At 40.7% G+C, this 23477-nt stretch overlaps 1 protein-coding gene across 1 annotated transcript in view; it reads right to left on the reverse strand.

Annotated features, from left to right (window-relative positions):
* Positions 1-23477, reverse strand: part of PHLPP1 (PH domain and leucine rich repeat protein phosphatase 1) — a 141278-nt gene that overhangs the window by 53788 nt on the left and 64013 nt on the right. The window contains exons 2-3 of the mRNA XM_039548907.1: positions 10356-10552; positions 8192-8317 (exon numbers count right to left, since the gene is read on the reverse strand). Of these exons, the coding sequence (XP_039404841.1) occupies positions 8192-8317; positions 10356-10552 (323 nt within the window). The remainder of the gene's footprint in view (positions 1-8191; positions 8318-10355; positions 10553-23477) is intronic.

Genomic DNA, 23477 nt, shown 5'->3' on the forward strand with positions numbered 1-23477 from the left:
GGATGATTCTCCCATTCTACTTTGCCCTTGTGAGACCCCACCTGGAGTGCTGCATCCAGGTCTAAAGTCTCTAACACAATAAAGATGTGAACTTTTTAGAGCATGTCCAGAGGAAGGCCACAAAGATAATCCAAGGTTGCTCAGAGAAGCTGTGGATGCCCTGTCCCTGGAAGTGTTCGAAGTCAGATTGGATGGGGCTTTGAGCAACCTGGTCTACTGGAAGGTGTCCGTGCCCATGGTGGGGGTTTTGGAACTAGATAATCTTTAAGGTCTCTTCCAACTCAAACCATTCTATGATATACTGTACATTTCAGACTCTTGCCAGAAGACTTTCACTGGATGTTCGCTTGTCTGAGTCTCCCCAGTCCCACACGGAGAGGGTGGTAGGGTTTTTTTGTTTGCATTAAGTAAGAGATTATGCTAGGTCCTCAGTTTCTGATCTAGGTTCTTTGACACAGCTCTAACATACAGATTAATTCTACAATGAGATGAACTCTTTTCATGCCACTATTCCACTGTAACTCAGAAAGACCTTCTGGCCCAAGTGTTTTGTAATACAAATAATCATGAATATAGCTCTATAGCCTAAAACTGGTCTCCAATACTCATTCCCTCTGTTCCTTGGAGACTTTAATCCTTCTCTACTGACTAGAGAAGATGCCTAAGGAGAGTAAATGTCCCTAAAGTTAGGTTTTGCTAATAATTCCTCTTCTTTCTTCCTTGCTGCTAGACTTTGTTTGGAAAGGCTTTCAGTGTTACAGCCATTCAGTTTCAAGACCAGCTCCATTATAACCTTACACATACCAAAATACAGTACGATATGTCAGTCCCTGCAATGCCCTCCTGTCTTATGGGATGTGCTCACTGTGGACACTTGGTTCCCCTGAGCTTCATTAAGAGCAACATTATGTTCATTCCCCTACTTGCTTTTACTCCTCCACTTTCAGAGGTTGGTGAGAACACTTTGGGATCCTTCTGGACTGAACACACCTTAAAAGGTAACATATGCAACACCTCACTGAGCTTCTAGGTGATGCTTTCCCATATTTATGCAAGAGCTGCACAAATTCAGCTTCAGTAATACCAGAACCTGATTTAGAGGCTTCAAAAGATGGTACTTGAATGCTATTCCAGACGTGTGGGCAATACCTAGTTTTCTGTTCTCACTCTTGGCTGCAATGCTTCAATAACTATTATTAATCAAAGGCAGCAAGCCCAAAACAAGAACCACAGACTCTCTAAATTCCAGCAAAAAAAACCCAAAAAACAAAAACCAAAACACCAGTGAAACTATAATTGCTCTAAAACAGAAATTAAGAGCTTGAAATCATTACACTTTAAAATCAGCTAAACTATTTTGACACGCAAAACTAATCAGCTGAGACAAAACACCAAGCTTCCCTTCTGAACCATTAAGAGAAGCTGATTACACTGAAACATACGCAGAAGTTCATTTCCAAAATGTCAATTAAACCCTAATAACAAAAGGCAAAAAAGAATGGGCTTTGCAGGGAAAGAGGAGGAGGAACACTTTCAAGTGTTATCATCAAAAGAGAAACAAAACTGGCTTCAAGTTTGTTTTCCCCAATCTTCTGCTTTCACACTCAAGATGATAGGAAGCCACCAACAGCAAGAATGACCAGATATGGCTTCAGAGTAAAGGTTCCAAACACTGAGGATTTTTCACACACAGAGAAAAGGAAGTCAAGTTCCACATGGAAACCAGAGGTTTGTTTTAGTATTTGTAATCACCACCAAAAGGAAGCTGTGGATTTATTTTTAGGGATCTATTTTTAGAGAAAGCATTATCTCAATATTGCCATTTTATGGTACTAGGGGAAAAAAGGGTTTCCTTGTACTAAACTTAGAGTCATCATGTTTCCTGTAAGTAAGGATCAGCTCAAAAAAAGACCCAGTGAAAAATGAGAATACCTTTCTGGGTTCTCTTTTCTTCAATAGATGTTGAACCAACTTTTCCAATAGGCTAATGGTGCTGCTTAATGTCGAGTGTGAAGAAACCCAAATAGTTATGCCCAAAGAAAACAAACTTTGGTTAAAGGCTATTGTCAAAAGATGCCCACTGATGTTGGCAGTACACTAAACTCATTTTTAGGTCGTATTAGGATAAGGACTCATTTTCCAGCCTCCAAGCACAACTGGCGTAAGAAACAAACCAACTACTTCATGGTCACCTTCTCAGTGACCAGCACATTCCTGACCTCCAACCTGTCCCCAACACACACAAAAACAGGTAGCCCAGAATCACAATGGCACATTCAAACACATGGACTAAGACTATGAAGCTAAAAGGAAATATCAGAAATTCCTAACTGCAACACAAATAGTCTGTTTGTTGCACACAGTCATTCCCTGTAGAATGACCACAGGTGATAACCAACAGCCAGAGGTAAAAGCAAAAACACTAATCTAGAAATTCAGTAAAGTTCTCCACAATATTCCTCCAGAAGAAGGCTACCCATTGCTTAGGGGGCTAAACAGACACTTGGAGAGGAGACAGTGCATCCATTGAGATAAAAGTATGAACTGGCAGAACTGTAACAAGTAACATCCCAAACAACTTAAAACAAACTACGTTATATTTGCATATGATTTTTCCCTACACTCACTATTGGTGCTGCAAAATATATACCTGCAAAAAGGTATTCTAAGCCCGTTTTGACCAGTAAGCATTAGAAAAGCCTGTCCCTAATGCCTCCAGAAACAACGGAAGCTTGGTAATAAAAATCACTGCAATGATGAACTCTTTGAAGACAGCTCATTACAGTATCCAGAAATACATACAAAATAGGTCAATCACCTAGAGGGCAAGCCAAGGCAAATACAATGTAGGGCTAACTTAACCATGAGATTAGTGGCTTCAAGCCTTTACAGACGAGAGGCTGCATTTTGTATTAAAAAGCTCTGCAAAGTCTGCGTTCCACAATGCAGCTGGTGTGAAAGTTTCTCACACAACTTTTCCTGGTTGACCATGGCTGACATGAAAAAGCCAAACATTAACATCTGATAGTATCTGAAATAAAGATGAAGCTACATACACAAGTGGATATGCCTTATTACCCATCCCTTTAATTAATGAGCAGAATCTTATGTGCAGAAGGAAAAAGCAGTCCCACAGCTGATGATCTTTCCCTATCGGTGGATGAAGCATAGCTGAAAAGCAGGCACATCTTTAGCAGTAAAGCTCAATTGTTGCTCACTGCATTTCCTCAGCACAGTTCCTGTAAAACACATCCAAAAGCTAATCATCTTGGTCTCCTACTTTGGAAATACATTTGCAGAACTGCAGTCAAGGTTAGGAATGAATTTTTAAATTCTGTAGAATTTATACATATAAACATGGTCTGTAGCACCAAGTATGAGGTCAGAACTCAAACCTTTTCTCATCAGAAATAAAAATCATATGACTAGAGTTATAGGTCAGCTCTGTCCTGTCTACAGGGCTCATACCCCCCTTTTACAAAAGTCTCTGTACACAATTGTCAAACTTGTACCGAAAAAATAATTAGAAGACTGAGGCAGATGGTCAGAACTAGATAATTTTAGAGGAAAAGAAGCAAAAACAGTACTTTGGGTTTTTGTTTGCTGCTTCGGGTAGATCTCTACAGAGGTTGAGGAAATATGGAGACTACAGCAGTAGAGGCTTCTGCATTACTTACTTGTATAGTATAAGCTAAATTCTAATCTGTTCTTATTTTCTGCTCGTTTCACAGTGCAAATAAATGTATGAAGAGAGCATTCCGCACTGACATGAAAGGAGTAAGGCCAATATGGCAGCACGGCCTTCTCAGTTGAATTTGCTATTCTTGCTATTTTTACCATGTTTTAAACATAATGTACACTGACATCATAATTTAATCTCTCCTTTTTCACAGCAGGCTATGGTTGTTTGGAATACCACACACTTCCACTACAGACTTTAACACAAAGGTGACTGAAACAGGGAAAGGAAAATACAAAAGCACACAAGAGAAAACTCTTAAATTTCATAGGTTTTAAATCCTATTTTTAGACATTCCTTTTATTTTCAACAGCAAGGCTCTTTTGTGTGCAGGCACCCAAGCCCCCCACAACAACTTATTCCCAGCCACAGCTGTCCAACTGTGGACGATGGTGTGCAGACACACAAGGCTGTGTGCCTGTACATCTCTCCCTACCTACACAGACATGCACTATTTACAGCCCTTGTCTCTCATCACCTCTCTTCCTCTACCTGCCCCACTGAACCGAACACTAAAGCAGGAAATAATTGTCACATGAAGCTGTTGACACACTTCCTGCTCTCCTGCAGCTTAGAGGGGAGAAGTTCTGTGGGGTCAGATAACCCATCCCAGCATGCCCAGTGGGGCACACTATCTCCAAGAAGATAAAATTCTGTAATGCATCCTGGCATAAGCTCTGCAATACTGAATTTCTGAGGCAGACACTGACATCCCATTTTAACTGCATGCCTCGGAACACAGAAGACTGCTAATCCTGTTATACTCCAGCCAAACCATCCATGTTGTGAGCTGTGTCACAGGCAATGCTCACAACAGAAATCTCACATAGTGAAAAATGGTTAGGTTTAGCTGTTAGAAGCACCAAACAGCAGGCCACATCCCAGATAAAAGCCTCACAACAGCAAGTTCCACCACTCCATAACACCTTACGCATGACATCTCTCTCTCTTCTACATTAAGCATGTAGCTTTTTAGGTTTTGGAAGTGGTAAATGAGGAACGCCCTCATCACATCCTCCTCACTCTGTTAAAATACACGTTCTTTGCCCCATCCTTCTGCATTTGATATTCAAATAGCAAATGGTGGCAGATTTGCCATGCAAGTAATTGTGCCAGTTCCAGAACCATCATGACAACTTTATGCAGACAAAACGCTTTAAAGCTGTGAAGATGTTGCTCTCTTTCCCCTCTGCTCCCCCTCCCAGTTGCATAAGCTTATTTTTCAACATTTGGCAAGAGAACGAATACATTAGATCACAAAGGACCAAATCTGTTGCTGTTGTTTACCTTTTAAGATTCCTTAATTAGGCCTCCAATTTTTGGAAAGAAAAAGGAAAGAAATGCACTGTGGTATAGAACTATCAATATTAACGAACAAGACATCTCCAGCTTTTAAAAATATTCTGTTTGAGGCTAAATCAGCATATCTAAAAGTGACCTATTTGGAATAAGTATGTCACCAAGTTCGATATTTAGGTCAGTATTTGTGCAGTAACTCCAGTCTGTCCTGAAAACAGGAGTTCTGTTCACCTCAGGACACATACATATAGGAAAATCAATCCTAACACCTCTTCACCTTCCAAAAATTTACTGAGGCAGAGCACAAGAGCTGTCTTGGCTATGATAGATTCCACTGTTAGAATGAATCTGATTATACAGGAGCAATGCTTATTTTTAATTAAATTAAACCCAAGTTTCCACAAACATGAATTCAAATCTTTTCTAGCATACACATATTTATTGCAGGAGTGATGCATTAGGATTTGTCTCATTCTGAAACACCACTAAAAAGTCAACATTGCCAATATTCTGTGGGGAGAAAGTGTGCAGAGCAAGCGTTCTTTGCAAGTCTCCTTTCAAGACTGAGCTTGTTATTTAAAAGTTAAGACAACATCATCTTCTAGCTCTTTTGAAGTATTCGGAAGACAGACGTGAAAATTTTTTTCATAGTTAAAAACTGAATTGGGCAATTTTAACGAAATATTTTACCACGGATTTGCTTCTGCATTAGAATTTATAATTAAAGCTTTCACTACACTAAATAAGAATCAGAAGCCTCAGTTTTCAGCAGCACACATCAGGAGCATAAAGGACTGCCGAAGAACTACCATTGAATATAAGTTAACACAAATGTCATTTTCAAAACAAATGCCATTAAACATCTATATTTAAAACACAGTCTTAGATATTATTCATAACAACTCACAAAAGTGCAAGTACTGTATACATTACCAGTATTAGGAAAGAATCTGTAAGCACCATGTGACCTAGCCCATTGCAAGCAACTAGAAGCTAAGTTTCAGGGCCATCATATCTCCCTTCCTAAATTAGCTTGTTTTTAGAAATATAGTGCTTTACACAGTATTTTCTTGGTGAGCAGGAGTATTTCAGCAGCTTTGAACTTGAGTAGTTTCCAAACACCTGAGGCAGAACATCTCATATAAATGTTGGGTTTTTTTCCCGGCATAAGAATGTTAGTTTGCCTGAACTACAGAGCTGAAGATTCAACTTTTCTCTTTTCTTTACACATGTAAATCAGGTGTGTTGCACCTTACAATTAAGCACTTTGACACAAACAGCATCAGCTGGAGGAAATTTGAGTTACTTTTGCAGCATTACTAGTTTCCCTGTTTCTGTTCTTCAGAAACAGTGTTTCTGTGCAGCACCTCCCACACGACTGCCTTGCATACAATCATGCCTGACGCTGTTTTTCAGTCTAAGGACAGGAACCCCAAGCATCAAAAAAACAACCTGAAGTGGCAAAGTACTGTTTGAGAATCCATGAATGCAGAATGCCATGTTTCAGGTTTGGGGGCTGGGAATTAGGGAAAATGCCTCATTTTTCCTCGAAGCATGTTTTACCAACTAGAAGAATAGCAAAGAGAGTTTCTTCACTTCTGACAGTCTGAAAAGACACTTGAAACTATGTATTTTCTTTCTACACTTACATAAAAATGGGAGGTTATCGTGAGTGCATGGGGATATGTTCTCATGCTGGCTATCATCCCGATGCTGTTAGTCATTTGGGTGAACCAGAAAGAGAGAAGCACAGCATGGCACAGAACAAGCTTATGCTGCCAGTAATTCAGAGGGGCTTTCTGGCCATTTATCTCTAGCTCTGAAGTTCATTGTTTTCCACTGTTTTCCTCACTCATTAGATTTGTCTTTCATTTATCTGATGTCAAACCCTGTGGAGATGAAAGGACACTACTGTCCTAGAGACAACCCCAAAGCAGCAAGAATTCAAAAACCTGACAGACCGTGCCTCACCATCTCATAAAATATGCCTTGGGGACTTCTACCTTGAGGCTTAACAGACCTAAGCAGATATGCCAGAACAGCTTCTTTAAAAAAAGAGTTTTAAAACTTACTAGAAAAAAAAACTTAGATGACATTTTAAATGATGCATGTGCTAGAAGGTGCCTTAGTTACTGTTTGAAGAAAGTTTGACAGAAAATCAAACCTCTTAAAAAAAGCCCACAACCTAGGCTGTATCATTGGCAATTGGCTGGGTAATACATTATTGCAATCTAAAGCCAAAACAGAACAAGTGCTACGTGAGTGTCTCCAACTAGTAACATAGTAAAGAGCATGGACAGTCCTATCAGCTACAAAACTAATGAAAAGTTTAAGCACAACTACAAAACCCAGTAGACCATGCTGACAGCATAGCAAAAGAACATGCATGGTAAAAAAGTATGAAAAATATAATGGTTCAAGATATATAAGTTTCTAGCAAAAAAGTGGCAGGGATTGAGAGATAGAACAGACAACTGCAAAAACACCTTTCAACAATACAAAGTGGAACTGAAGAGTCAAACGAAATAATGCAGGCCCTAAATTCCTATAATTAATTGTATTCTAAGCCCAGTATAAAATTTGCTTTACAAAGGTTTTAGTTAGTAACCATTTTTCACTAACAGAAAATTATTTGCTTACTACAAAAAACCCAAAAATCAAATAGTTATAAAACTAAAGAGAGATTCAGCAACATCTCAAAGCAGGAAAAAAAATCCTTTACTCTAGCAATTTAATATTTAGGTTCTGTGTAAGGAATGAACCAAAAAAATCCCTGATATTATTTTATGTTTTAAAAACACTGGAATAAAGCTTTTTAAACTGAAATGTTGACAGATATATTTGTCATCCTTGTTGTTGTAATGATCTCACTAGATCCATCCAGCTGATAAGAAAATGGAGAAAGCTCAGCACAGAACTTTGCTTACACAACCTTGGTAGAAAGAAGTCCTGGTGTAAATGCAGAAAAATTCACCTCCCTATTGCCTGTTACCAAGAGCTCGCAAACTGAGTATTTCCACGCAACACTAACAGCAGCAACAGCAGTTCTTGGCAAACAACCCAGAAGAGGGACATTATCAATGCATGGAGAAGACTGAACTGGGAGAAACTGTCCAAAGATCCCATTCACACCAGAATTAGCACCATTCTCACCTTTGATGCTTGTCGCAGCCAACGCAGATATTCAGTGAAGTTATCGAAACAAATGTAGTAGGTCTGGCTTTGAGGTCCAGAGGAGCTAAATGCTAAACAGTGCTGGTGCTTTTTCACTTCTTCCACCTACAGCAGAGACACAAAACTGTGAGTCAACAAGAATCAAAACCCTCTTTGCAGAACTCCCCAAGGCAAAGTGAAAGTACGTCCAAGAGGAGATCATCAAGTAGAGCTGGACTAACCATCTCAAACACCCAAGCTGGATCTTGGCTGTCAAATATTCATGAAATCTACACAAGCAGGAATGAGAACAGAAGGAGGACAGAACTAACAGAGAAAACCACCAAGAATATCAACATTTTAATAGAAAGTGAACACCATAAAAGGTGTGCCAGTGAAACGCATTAAAGGCTGTTCTTATGCTACCTAAAAAAAATACAATTTATACTCCTTAGTTATTAAAAACAGGCTTAACAAAATGCTTCTCTTACAGCCCAATTAAATTCTTTGGCATTTCTCAACTTGCTAAAAAACACCCAGAATACATCATTCTGCTACCATACACGAGAAGTCCCACACAACTTATGGTCTCAATGTCTCAGTACAGCATTCTGGAAAGCCTTTGCAAACCAGGAAGTGCAGAGTATTTATGGGGTTGAGGAAGAATATCTTTTGAGCAATAATTTAAAAAACACTTAGTTCTGTGCCAAGCACCCTCCTCCCAAGCTTTGTCAGCAGAAGCCCTCAGTACATTTTTCTGAGCTTAGTTATCCTTTTCTTTTAAAATTTGTTGTCAACTTTCTGCTTAACACAGTCTGCATGTTTTACATCACATAAGGTGTTTCTATGCAAAAGCTACTTCGAAATTCCATGTTAAGCAATTAAAAAAGATACATAATGATTTCCCATTTTAAATTAAAAGAAATATATTGAGATGAAAAGAATAGTCATCTCAAAGAGACGGCTGATGGGAACCTTAATCCTGTCCTTTATAGCAACCTACAGCCAGGAATACAGTTCACTGTCAAGAGTTCACACCCTGTTGCCAAAAGAGGACAATGTCTCTACTTCAGTATTTCCCGGGAAGAGTTGGAGAATCATGTGAAGAATCAAAAAAGAGGCAGGAGAAACAGCTTGTAGAAGGCAGCACTACTTTTCACACTGCTAGTTATAGAATATTAATGAATCAGCTCTAGTCTGCATATATAATATTGTGAAGCTTGTTTCTCTCCAAACAATTCTTTAGAATTCAACTTACCAGTATGTAAAGGTAAAGGAGGATTATTTAAGGTGTAAATTCATCCTCAAGCTGATGATTCTCTTCCCATTACCTCAGCCAAACAAGCCAATAATAGTGTTTTGAAACACTATTTAGGTTGAAATAGTAAAGTTGTAATCTTACTGCCTTCACTACAGTTTCACAGAAGGGCTAAAGTGGGAAGGAACCTCTAGAGGTCATCTGGTTCAATCCCCTGCTCAAGCAGGTCCACCTAAAGCCAGTTGCCCAGAACCATGTCCAGATGGTTCTTAAGTATCTCCAGGGGTGATGGATATGCCATCACCCATCTGGGTAACCTATGCCAGTGCTCAGTCACCAGCACAGTGGGAAAAAACAAATTTCCTCATGTTAAGTCTGGAACTCCTGGGTTTCAGATGTAATCTATCAGGAAATAGTTCCGTTTCAGCTTTTCACATGGAAAAATGTTTGTTGCTGTTAGCTTACAACAGACAACTACTCATACAGCGCTGAACACTCAAAACTCCCACAATGTTCAAAATAAGCCCATGCCCTTATTTGTTAATTTTTCAGAACTTAAGAGTAACCCAGCATGGATAAAACCTGGATGAAGAGGCACGGCACAGATCATACACAATAGACCTGTGCATATATCCTTTGGCTGTATACTATTGCATATATAAACCACTAAACACTGCACACAAGAAAAAACATTGTGCATCCATTGCTTTTCTTTGTAGTGTTAATTCAAACATTCTAAATTGTTAAATATGACTAACCATAATCAAAAGTCATTTATATACTTTGAAAATTCCATTTATAGAAACAAGCTTTTGGGGAGTCAGAACCATCCTAATTGAATGCAATCTTCTCTTCATAAAGAGACAGGGGGTTAACCAAGCAAACAAATAAAACAAAATATCTTACTTTTCCACCAATTAAAGGGAGGACATGCATCTTTCCAGTCTGGCTTTCTTTTACTGATGAGACAATTAGGCATGTTCCACAAAGGATAGCTTGGCGTCTTGTCCATCTGTTGACTGGCAAATGTATTTTCCCTTTTCGAACATTGTACATTCCTGAGAGCTGAATCCGTTCGGAGCTGCCAGTGCTGTGGGGCTTTCCTGAAATAGAAACAAAAGCATCCACTTAATCACAGAAAATCTTTGCCTCTTTCACTCAAGTCATCCTGAGACTTGATCAGCAAATTTTAAAGCTACAAACTGCAGCATGACAAATGAAATGCGGCTTCAAAACCATGCAAGCAGGTAATTTAATATTAGTTTCAGTACAGTCTTCTTCCATAGGTAGAGGGATACGACAGGTTGGTATCATGAGGAGCAGGTCACATTAAATAATTTGCAGTAATCACAGAAGCACCAATTAATGGTATCAGCCTTCTGTATGGAACTTGGAAATCAAATGTTTATCCACAACAATAAGTAATTGGTTATTGTTGAGTTCACACGGCCTGTGTGGTAACTGCAGAAGGGGGGATGTACTGCATTCTGACCCGTATCTTTGCATTTCCATGTCTCTTCTGGCTTATCCTTCAGGTCACGGTTTGAATAGCTTCAAAAGCTTCCCAAAGAATACACTTCCTACCTTCCGCAGCCCGCACTGCTCAGTCCAAACCCCATAGCAGAGGTAGCACACTCGGCCATTATGTTAGCAGGTGCAACCTAGATGAAACCCCTCAAAGACCCTGCTTTACTCTGAGTAGAGATTCAGGAAGAGTAAAGTTCTTTTGTCTGTATTATAATGAATTCACTATTTGTAGTAATTCAGATTATTAGCACAACTACCAATTAGACCGAATCTGTTAAGTTACTTTAAACATCTCAGATTCTACTAATCTAATCTTATTAATAAAAATTCTACTCTACAGAAAACATCATGAGCAATGGCAACACAAAGACAAGCATCTCTCATCTCTGCTCTTTCAGGATATAAACAGGAGGCACAATTTACTCATTCTAATCTGATTTATCTACACCAAGTTACCCTATCAAACTCTAAACAGTCCAGCCCAGATCTGACTCATCTGAATATATCTAAGTCTTTTGCAAACAGAGACAAGAGCTAATCATGTTCAGGTTAAACCAGTTCAAATTTGTGTAAGAACACCGGTGTTGGTGAACTTTGGGAGAGAGCTCCCCTGGATAAACAAACCAAAGGGTATGTTAATTCCAAGTAGCTTTCCCATCATGATAAAAGATAAATCACTAATTTTCCTGCGCTAGCGTTTACCAAAATCCTTAAATACAAGGAATTAATAACTATTTAGGACTCCAGAAAAGCAGAGAGTTGATTCTGTTGTCTAACACCAATATTTCAGAGCCATGCCCACAGAACTCCAGTGGTGACAAGTGCTGCACACTGTTACTTCAACTTGCTATTATTCCTGCTTGCATGACAGCTCATTTGTCTCAATGAGGCTCCTCTTGCCTTCAAATTATCTATGGAAAGACAGAAGACACCTACAACATGCCCTACCCACTGCCATTCTCTCACCCTCGCCTAGCCTGCAACAGTTCTTGTCCTTATCTTTGAAAGCTACCTTTTTGAATCTTACTGCGTTTAATGAGCCAACACTTGGCAGAGTTCCCTCAAGACTTGCTCTGCTCTAATGAACACTAGCATGTAGGCTACCAATATCTGCCAGTTTGGATCTGCAGGAACATCACTACTGCTTGAAGCTGAAACACTGAAACTTTAATGCCCACAAGGTATCAGCATCAAATTCAAAAATAGGTGCTCCAAGAAAGCAATAGTTACACTGCCAAGCAAATTCATATCCAACCAAAGAAGCTGTGGATTAACTCTTTGCCCAACAGAATGGTGGGAAATGCGACACCCATTCCATGCAAAGACACAAGACAACTGATACAGAATACAAGCGAGTAAATCAGAGCAGCTCAGCCTTAAACAGAAAAGCTGAATCAAACATTACATTTGTAATATGAAACATCTGGTTCTTAAAGAAACTGAGAATTTACCTAGCTTGTGCAGAATCATGGCCTTCATGCCACAGAGCACTGATTAAAGAATTAACCACACACACAAACAACCAAATCTCTGTAATGGAGTAAAAATGCCTGGTAAATACTAATAGCACAGTTGCGTAAGGAATAGCCGTCAGGGACATGTGCAGTTTCACCTCAAAAATTATGTTTTATGATCATCTTCCCAGGTCTTTTTTCTGACTGTGTGCTCTGTAATTTCACAGGAAAGCAGAACCCACTACTGGTAGAAACCCTCCGAGACTGCAAGGCATAACCTCAATCTCTTGGGAAGACAAGCTCATTTAGCATTTCAACATAATCAAATGCAACTTTCAGGAACATTCAGGAACAAAGGCTGTAATTTGCACTTAATATGGGCAGACCTGTGTCCTGGAAAACACCAAACCTCAGAAGTTTTTCAGTAACATGGTGGATAGCAAAGAGTATGAGCTCTGGCTATAGCACTGCAGCCAAGAGGCTTGGTAGGAAACACAACAGCATTCTGAAACAATCAAGTAGTAGCATTATCCTGCCTAGTCCAGTGATTAAAAGACTACCACACTAGGTACTCACACTTCACAAAGGGTACTGAAAAGTTAGTCTTGGAAAAACAACAGAGGAAAATAAATTCAGATGCCTGAGAAATCTGCTTTCTAGGACCAGACTCTCTTGGACTAGATACATGATTTTAGGCACAGCTGGACCTGTAAAACTACTCAGAAGTCTCTAAAACATAGTTCTTAAAATTTCATGTAAATTCACAGAGTTTGTAAGTCACAAGATATGGTAACAATTACTATAATCAGTAAAGGTTTACTAGAAAAGCCAGAAGAGAGCTATCACTAGAAGTATTCCTGCTAGATGTGAACTATATTTTCTCTCAAATTTCGTATTTGAATGGAAAATTACTGAAATAAGAACCTTCAGTTACTCCTACAAATACAAAATAAAAAATTAAATAACCCCTTTAAACTCAAAGGAACCCTTCAAAGGATTTAAGGTGCTTTTTCCCAGCAAGCACTATCCTTTGCTAAGCCAAAGCCAGAAGGTTCTTGGTGAGAACATACAGAAATAAACACTGGACCTATTTCATTAAAGCAAACGGTTTCTCTCTTCCTATTCTTGCCTACTTCACTACATAACCAACCATCTGGTTGGACCAGATGATCTTTCAAGGTTCCTTCCAACCTGGCCTCTTCCATGATTCTGTAACTTGAAAAGCTCATGTTTAATACTGGATCACATGTTGTTGCCTGAGATGCAATCTGCTCACATATTCAGTTTTCTTCCTGCTTAAGGATTGTAATCATTGATATTTGATAGAATAACACTGTGATACTATTATCATGCAAGTGGGGGGCGGGGGGGGGAAATGAGTCAAAAGCCACTGGCTTATTTTGATTTTAAGCGGAGGTTAATCAAGGACATACCAACTAGTTGCGGAACTAAATTCCTAAATCTGCCCAAGTATTTTTTGCAGGTAACTGTGAGCAAAAGCTGTTTGAAAAGTAGCAGCCTTGCCTACTCAAAAATAAGCTTGGACAGACTGCAGCTTTAAAGAGCTCAGGTATTAGCTGCCAAGAGAGCATAAAAGCAGGAAAAGTTCAAATGACAGTGAGCTCTGCCACAGCAGAAGTGGGATGGGGTTTGGAAAGAGTGTGAAGCGATCTAAGGCTGTTCCTCACTTCAGGGAGGAAAGCAGCAGGTGGCAGTCTCCTGCAAGAGGGCTCATCCCTGACAGGCTGGGGAGTGGAGGACGAAGGAAAGGCTCAGAACTGCATGTGCCTTTTCTACGACCTGGAAAATAATCAACTCGTAAGGTAAATGACCTTTTTTCTTCCAAGTGTACAGAAAGATGGGGAGAAATCTGGACTACACCAGAATGCCTTTAGGCTACGAATCAAACACCACAAATTACGGCATAACTACAGCATCACCACCAAAAATCCATTGGTTTTGAGGTACTGTGCCAGTGCTAGTGGAAGCACTGTTTCCAGTAAAAGCATCAGCAGTTCTGAAATTATGTTCCTCAATCTGCCTCACAGAGCTCCCATTCAAGATTTAGAAGGCTGCATGAGATTCACATACAGATTTTTCTTCAGTTTTAACTAACCCTGAAGGGAGCAAATGAGTTTTCACAGGGGCCTGTGATAATATACCAAAGCCAACAGTCATGCAGATAAAATGGTAATGATGATCCTTTGTGGCTTGAAACACAAATGTGAATCCTGCCAAAAACTTTAAATATAATTATTGTTGCACCGATCAGAGTGAAGGCAAATATGCCAGAACATCCAGAAGAGTCACATACCAGAAAATGTTTTTCAAACGCTAAGCCCAACCAAAGCAGTTAGAGTATTTTAGCAAGGAACCATAAAAAGATTATTTTTCATTCCTGTCGGGTCTCCAAGACTACAGCAACTCCTAAGCACCCCCACAACAGGACTTTTGTTCTGTGCAAGGCATTAGAATAGATGCCTCAAGGAATTATGAGCAGACCACTCATTTGGTTATCTTGATATTCATGGCTGAATTCCTCTCAGTTTTAACTTGTCCCAAGTCCTGGAGGGAAACTAGTGGTATTCACAACAAGGACGAAGAAAAGCAAGGAATTTGATTGAAACAGCAGGACTGTCATTGGAACCACAGAACCTACCCTGCTTCATAGGAAGCAGGATGGGACAGGAGTGATCTTTCCATGATGTTAAAGAACTAAGATCTCACCACGGGCAGCCTGAGGAAGCTCCAGGTACACAACATACTGACATCCTGCCTGGTGCAGAGACTTCAAACCTCATTAAATAAATACCCACAGCCACTTGCTTTGGATTCTGGAGTAAAGCTTTTTATCCCAGCGATGGAAGGCATATGGAATACATTACCATCAGAAGTTATAAAATACCAGCTCATTATGGGACATAGAAGTACTTGGGGAAGAAAAAAACCCTCTCTTCAGCTATACAGCTGATTAAGTTGCAAGCACTTAGTATTCTCCCCTGTTTGAAAAGTACAGCCAATAAACTCTGCCTCTGAAGAGCGACTTAAGACATTACGAAAATAAGAGCAGGGAAATGTGTTGACATAAGAAACACGTTCACTTCTGTGCAGCAGGTCTTATTTTTATTACTAATATTGGTTTGATGGAATGCAAAATAAAAATTCCTCATGACCTGCATGGTGCAGGCAGCCTGGCCAGCTGGAGAGACTGCCCACCCTGAGCCGTCTCAGGTATTTACCAGTGGTAAGAGAGGCTTAAGTTATTATTCAATAGGAATAGTGTTGAAGTTTGAGACTTTTCAGAAGAGACTGCATTAACTCCGGGAGCCTAATTTAAGGATGTACTTTTCCTGCTACAGCTGGGCAGCTACAGAGGTCATCATCCTCATCTGCACATTGTTGGGCCCCTGGCCCAAGGCCAGCATTGCATCAGCCCTACCACATCAGCTGTTCCTCGCAAGCTGTCCCCGAGCCCTTTCAGACAAAACAGGCTGCTTTAATTTCTTGCTTCTCTTTTTGACTGAGAGGCCTTAGGGACAGCTCATGGTGAGTAGCTCAGCACGGAGAGCAGAGGAATGGCAGATAGGGGCCAGAGCTGTGACACAGTGGCTGCTGCTGGAGAAACCCACCCACAGCTTTCAGCAAGTCATTTCAGAAACAAGGTATTTCACACGCTAATATGCTGTGAATATGAATTCTTGTACTCATTGTGATGCCTTTTCCTGGTCTTAAAATCAAGAGTCATACACGGTTAGAAGGGGAAAAGGGATTTCACCTTGGTATTTTTTTTTTAGGATCCTTAGGTGTACACATCCAGGTCACATGCATCGAGATGCACCCCGCCGAGTGTCTCTCCCCCCCAACATTGGGTATAACATTATAGGTTTTACTAATTAGCATATCTATCAAAGATTCCCCAATGAGAGGCTCAAGTGAGCCCCCCTCCCCAAGGAACCTTCCCCTGGATGGTTCTATCTTGGTTTACAGAATGTGTTCTGGAGAGGACCTTGGGGTCTGGGGCACACTGATCCCTAGCTACGAAGCTTCTAAAATGTTTAGTCTCTTAGCTTGACAAACAAGTCCAAGAATGTAGGCAAAAAGCACTAGGAATACAGAAATTGTAAAAAGGTATAACAGGGCTATAAAAGAAAAGGCAAAAATCTTCATGGCATCAATTGGAGAAAAAGAACACCCAAAAACCACCATTCAGTTTTGAACATTTTGGTCTGAATCCACTTGGGAAAGCTGGGCTACTACCTAGCTGGTCAGGGGGAGCCAGCAGGAGTACCTGGAGCACCATCCCCCACCACATCACTGAACCAAAATCAGCAATGCCTCATCCCACCTTGCCAGCAAACCTGCAAATCAAAGCTCAGCACTGGTCCTGCCTAAATATAAGTGCAAAGAGGCCTCAATTAGCTCAAAACACTGAAAGCCCTGGAGTGTCTTTGTCCACCTTTTGGGAAACTATGCCACAATTACTGTTGCTGAAACCTTACTGCCAGATCATTCTGCAGATTTCTGCTTTTGCTCAAGACCTTTCATTAAATACAGATGAAGCTACTGCCTGCAATGTTTTTGAAGCTTCTCAGTCATGTAAGGCTGCTTCCCCTTTCATTCTTGTCAAACTAAGGACAGCAGTGATAACTTCAGGCAAGCCCCAGTGCAATGAGATGTATAAAAATAAACCAGCAAGTCAGATTTAAAAAAAAATTTAAAAAGAGGGTGGCAAAGGAAGCACAAATAATACGAATGAAACCTCAAACTATTGTACTGCTCTTTTTATTTGAAACTTACAGAGAAAACCTACATACAGATACATGCTTATTAGAAGTATTTTTTCTTGTCCACACTGTCATAATTTAGGAAAAAAGGCACAGAATTAGGAGGTTTTATATTTAACTAAGACCAAGGATTCACCTCACAGTCTCTACCAGCAGGCTGCTTTTGCAGAGGTAACAGACCAAGAATATATATCAAAATTTCACCTGGCAAATTATTCCAAAATCAGCAATTGAATTCTTGCATTCAAATCTACTTAGACTCTTGAAGATTCCTGCAAGATTTAACACAAGGCTGAAGACTGATTCTGTACTGCTCAGTCAAAGAGGGACTTGGTCACCATTATGCTGTTCTTAAGGGCATGTAACTATCAGCATAGTTACATAGTTTACTCAAGATACTTCTCATTTTGCTGCACTCTGTATTATACGGTGCTGGGGGAAGCTCTGAAGTAGTTATGTTTCCTTTAGGAATTAGCAGTTCAAGTACTACTACTTGAAGGCTGTTACCTTTTCACCTGAAAAAGAAAAGCAGACCCCAAATGATGGATTTTACTGAACTGTGTTAAACTCACTTTTTTCTTTAAAGAAACATTCACTATGAGACAAAACTGGCAGAGTAGAACACAGACAAGCCTTTAGTCTTTGTGAAACATGCTCCTCCTACTTTACAGGAAGATCACCCTTAAAAGCAAGCATTACCAGTACGTGATACGATACAATAAAACATAGTTAATAGTTTTATAGCCATAATCCTGCCTTCCACTTCAAAGTAAATCCTCACTAGATGAGAGGTTTGTATGTGTTTCATAGTTCAGAAAATATCCCTTTCCCTGTTGGAGTCTCCCCCCCCGCCATGTGGTCCTGGGAGAGGGGCCCCAGGGGACAGAGGTTTCCCAGCCCCTGGTCAGCCTCATTCCCCACTGGTTGTTTTGTGCTCCCTGCGTGGGCAAGGACCCTCGGGTCCCGGGATTGAGCAGTTCCTTGGCAGATCCCGGCCATGCGGCTGGAGAAATAAACACCTCTGAAACACTTAGCAAGAATCGGTCCATAGATATTTCTTTCCCACGGGCCTCATTGATTGATACACGTGTTGCAGTATCTGCACTGTAACAAATGGTGGATAACACAAGCAGAACGGTCCCCGATCCCCATGGACAGCGACTGATTTGTGAGTAAACTCTGGATTTCTTTCTAGTTTTTCTGTTCCATCTCTAAACTATGGAGGAACCATGAAGGACTCTTGGCTCTCCGAGCCGCATATGACATTTATCTTAAACTTGAAAGATTCTTGAACAACAATTTGTAAATTTTAGCTTAATTCAAGCTCAAAAGGAACTGAAACATTTCCTTTCATGGTTGTCTAAGAACTTTTTCTGTTTCTTGGGATTTAATTCTTACCAAAGACTTTTGGAAGACCGTTTGGACACAGTTAATTTCTGAGTCAAAATATATGCCGATGGAAGAATATTTTCATGAATATTATTTAATTACCGAGACTGTTGAGCAATGTCAGCTGTGTCCTGGCAAAGGGAAGCCTGCTCAGGGACCGTGTGACCCAGGTCATGTGGATCGAGTGCTCTGCGAGCAGCAGCGAGGCAGTTCCCGCACGCGGGCGGAGCCACGCGAGCGGCAGTGTCGGCAGCAGAGCGAGGCGCGCGGGAGCGTCGAGACCCGGCGGTGCCCGCCCGGCCCCGCGCAGCGCGTGGTGGAGCGAGCCCCGTGAGAGGAGCGGCGCGCGGGCGGCGGCTGGCGGTGGAGCAGAGCCGCACCCAGCCGAGACGCGCGCTGGAGCAGGGCACAGGGGTCATCGCTCGGGGGCCCGGCGAGACGTGGGCCGCAGCCCCAGGCAGCGGCAGCGCAGCTGAGAGCAGAGGGGGTGGCACGTGGGGAGCTGAGCAGCGTGGCCCGGCCTGGCCCATGCGGCCCTGAATGCGACCCTGGGAAGAGCACACAGGCACGAGCAGCCCCGGCAGCACTGACAACCCTGGCAGTTCCAACACGAGAGCGAGCAAAAGAGAAAGCAACAACACAGCGAGACAGAAAACAGCAGCCACTCAGAAAAAGGAAAAAATCACTGTAGCTAAGGTTTTAGGAATAGTAAAATGGTAAAATGTTAGACAAAATTACAGTTTTATAACGAGATGTGACAACTAAAAAGACATATTTGTTCATAGAACTGCTATTAAAAAGAGTAACCCTGAAAAATACATCCCAAGTTTAGGAGATGGAGAAGTAGTAGAGTTCAAAATTGTGCAAGGTAGAAGAGGGTTACAAGCAGCGGAGGTCACTGGGCCTGATGGTGTTCCTGTAAAAGGCAGTATATATGCTAAAAATCATAGTCATGTTAGACAATATCTCCATTATAAGCCCCCCCCCCCTACAGTCTCCCTTTCCTAACCCCACCTTTCCCTTTTACCCTATATCCTATTACCCCCACTGTATTCCCAATCCATTTTTCCACCCATGGTTTCCCTCACAAAACCATGCCTTTGCCAATTGTTTCCCCAAAAATCCCTTTCCAATGCCGAGTGGGGGATGAAGAGGGGGAGGGAAGAAATTAACTATTGTTGTTTAGAGTTCCAACAGGTACAAATGGAAGAAACCCTCTCCTGCATCAGTTTCCCCACAAAGCATGCCCAGAGAGTCCTGTCTCCCTTCTGTCAGCCTTAAGATGTTCCAGAGAATCTGTTTGGACATTTAAAGACTCAGGAGGGTGGCTTGTTTTGAAATAGTCCTTATTATCTCATGTTTATCCAGTTGTTTTCAACGTTAAGTTTTAAATCTCTTTTTATTAAAAATAAACGGGTGAAATGTCGGGGTCCCTTCCCCCTGCCATGTAGCCCTGGGAGAGGGGCCCTGAGGGCACAGACACGGGGTTTCCCTGCTCCTGGTCAGCCTTGTTCCCCATGGGTTGTTTTGTGTTCCCCTGCACGGGCAAGGACCCTCGGGTCCCGTGATTGCCTCAGTTCCTGGGCAGATCCTGGCCATGTGGCTGGAGAAATAAACATCTCTGAAATATCTAGCAAGATTGATACACGTGTTGCAGTATCCCTGCTGTAACATTTCCCCACTGAGACAGAGTTCAGTCTTTGTTCACCTGATCATTCCCTTTATCTTGTTCTTGACAAGACTCACCATCTTGACACAGGAGCCCTAAAACCATGGTATCAAGACTTGAATGGATATCAAAGGCAAAATGCAACAAAAATTACTTCTCTGAAAAGCTTTTCTATCACGTGCCATGTATATCACGGCTGTAATACCTCTAATGTCAAAAACTAAGTATCAAAGTACATAAGCATACATAAGAAAAAGCTTCTGAAGAAAAACCTATCAGTGATTCAGGAGAATTCATTGAAGAGTTGTTGTTAACCAGCACAACTCCTTCACTAGGATGACCTAATAAAGGCAACAGGCTAAAGCAGGGTATGTAGCAGTGGACAGGACGCTACTTGCATTTAAAAGCAAGCAAGCACAGTGGAAATTCATCTGGATTACTATGTAGAGACAGCAAAACCAAAGCCTTGGAATGCAATTGTTCTGATTGCAACAAGTGAACTCCAAATCTAGCTGCTCCAATGTATTTTGACAGATTTTAAAGTTCCATTTGTACAAGCAAAGGCCCTTAAACACAGACACACCCCCAACAAACTGAAAACCCACCTGTTCTTAAACTCTTCACCCCATCTATCCCTATAGACTGCTCCTGCAGCTGAAACACAGGTCCTTCACATTCAAACTCTCAGACCTATGCATTCCCATTCACTTCACTTGTCTGCAGGAAATCCAAGCAAGTTACATGCAGTCAGTCAGGTTTGTTTATATTAGCAAAATACAGGCACACTTGACGTCCGAGCTTCTGCTAGCACTAAAAATACAATGGGATGTGGGCTGAACTCAGTTGTTTTGTTCAAATAACTCATTTTCAAGAAAGCTCATAAAAGGGAGAGAGTCACCTGGTTTCCAGTAGCAAAATTCAATATCAACTCCTTTGGGAAAGAACCATATGTCACCTCTCCAAGGAGAAATAACTGAAATATCCCAAAAATGTACCATCAAGAAAAAAATGTCATCTTCCTCCTGTGCTTTAACAAAGTTGCAAAAAGCTGCAATATTGGTCTAGAGGCTTCCAGGAAGTATTATCTGTAACAACTTTCCCATCTTGAACTTAGGATTCATTTAAGGAAGCTACTGACTAAGTTCCTCGGTGACATCATCTACCAAGTATTTTTTCTCAAAGTAAATTTAAAACAGAATTAGTCTTACATTGGGAAGACTTGTGCTAAAATCTGGTCAAATTCCTTACATGTATTTCTTTAAAAGAATACTTCAGCAATACATTTCAAGTTATCCCTTATTAAAATTGCCTCAAAAAACTCCACTTTCTCAACAGATTTACAGTTTTATGCACTGATATTAAAGCAGTGAAAATGTAATAGAAGGGGCCAAAAAAATAAGACTTACAAACCTGCCAGTACTTGCCATGACTTTATGACAGCAGGTACAGCTTCAATAGGATGAGATCTAATGAATGCTCAACTGATCTTTCCCCTTTCTTCCCCATTCAGCATCTTAGAGCACAGCTGAACAAAATCCTGGAAATGCACTTTTTTTTTGGTGAAGTCAAAAACTGAATTCTACTTGTTATACTCCCAATGCACAATAAAGCCACAAGCACAGTAAAATCCCTGGCATCCCAAAGGATACTTATCCTGTCTAAAGCAATTGCTGTATTGGCAAAAGCTCTGAGCTAACCAACTCTTTTAGGCAAAGCTTGAATCTCGATGGACTTGAAGAGCAAAATGACACTGAAGTTAACAGCAGCTTTCAGGTTTTATCTGTGTTAGATGTTCAACATGAGGCACAGCAATGTAAGCTCAAAATAACTACTTGAATGCACACTCCTCTGAGAAGGAAGAGTGACAGCCCCTGGCAGAAGTTCATCTGTATGTCTTAGTACTACAACAGAAAGATAGAAATCCATGCTCCTTACCAGCAAAAGTTGAGCAAATCCCCACATGCCCTTGCACGTACCTGCCCTGCCGCAAGGATAGAAGATGTGGGTAGTCAAACATTTTTAAAAAGCTACAGAGGAACACATGCATGCTGGGTCAAGGACTGTTTTGTATGAATGTCATACACAACACAAATGTCATCTTTCAATGTATTCTAGAATAAAATTCCATCAACTGCAAGATGATTAAGCTACTTTGTGTGTTAAAGTTCCAAGTACAGTGATTTTCTCCTTGCTCTTTCATCAGAAGAAACAAGCCAGGTATCCTACATATCTAAATGCATGTATCTAAGTCCTTGTTAAGGTAAGACATTTTAAGTATGACACTTCCTACAACAGATCACTGTACAGCATTGTTGTATAGATCAAAATCTAAACCAAAGATTTATCATAGGACCCAGCTGATAAGCAGCTTATGCAAAACAATTCTGTACTGTATTGCAAGGCTATTACTAGCACATCTCAACTACATCTAGTTTTAAAAAATCACAAATAACTGTGATATGAAACAACACTGAAAAATGTATAACTTCTCCAGTCAAGTCCCTCCGCAGTTCAGCCCTGCAAAGAGAAGGCCAGAATGCTGGATTTGCAACTCTCAACATCTACAATCAAAAGCCACAATACCTACTAAATAAAAAGCGAGGAACAAGTACGTAAAGATTGAGTGACTGCTTTAAACTGCACAGAGACAGAAAAATACAAAAGCCGGAAGGAACAGCACAAGCAATTAGTCAGAGAATGATCTGCCATTTAAAACTCAGCTTCATTAACATGAAATTTCCAAGCTACTGCTAGAAGGAATTCTGGCTGACCTTATAATCCAATCTTACTCCATCAGATCAGCCAATGTGTTCACAACTTGCAAGGTAAGCTTAGTTCATATGCTTCATGTCTACACCTTGGCTGCTTTTCCCATGTACTAGACATCAATGTTTGTACATGCATGTGATTTTATGTAGTATGGTCATACAAACTTTTTTTTAAGGAGCTAGTCAGAGCAGTAACTTTTTTGGTCCTGACTTCAATAAGTAAGCACAGAGTACATACTCAGCTGAAAGTGAGAGCTGCAACAAGCCACAAGGACTCTCTCAGCTGTCCCTGTCTCCCTCTCCTACAACACTGTAGAGACTGTTCCTAACACCACCCTTAACAGCCCTTCTTTTTCACTTCTCTCTTATCAGCAACAGCAGCTTCAAAGAATCGAACAGAAGCTTGGATGATGAAAAAGGAGAGAAAGGATTTGCAG

The sequence above is a fragment of the Corvus cornix genome, chromosome 2 (assembly GCF_000738735.6).
Source record: "Corvus cornix cornix isolate S_Up_H32 chromosome 2, ASM73873v5, whole genome shotgun sequence".
Lineage (NCBI taxonomy): Eukaryota > Metazoa > Chordata > Aves > Passeriformes > Corvidae > Corvus > Corvus cornix.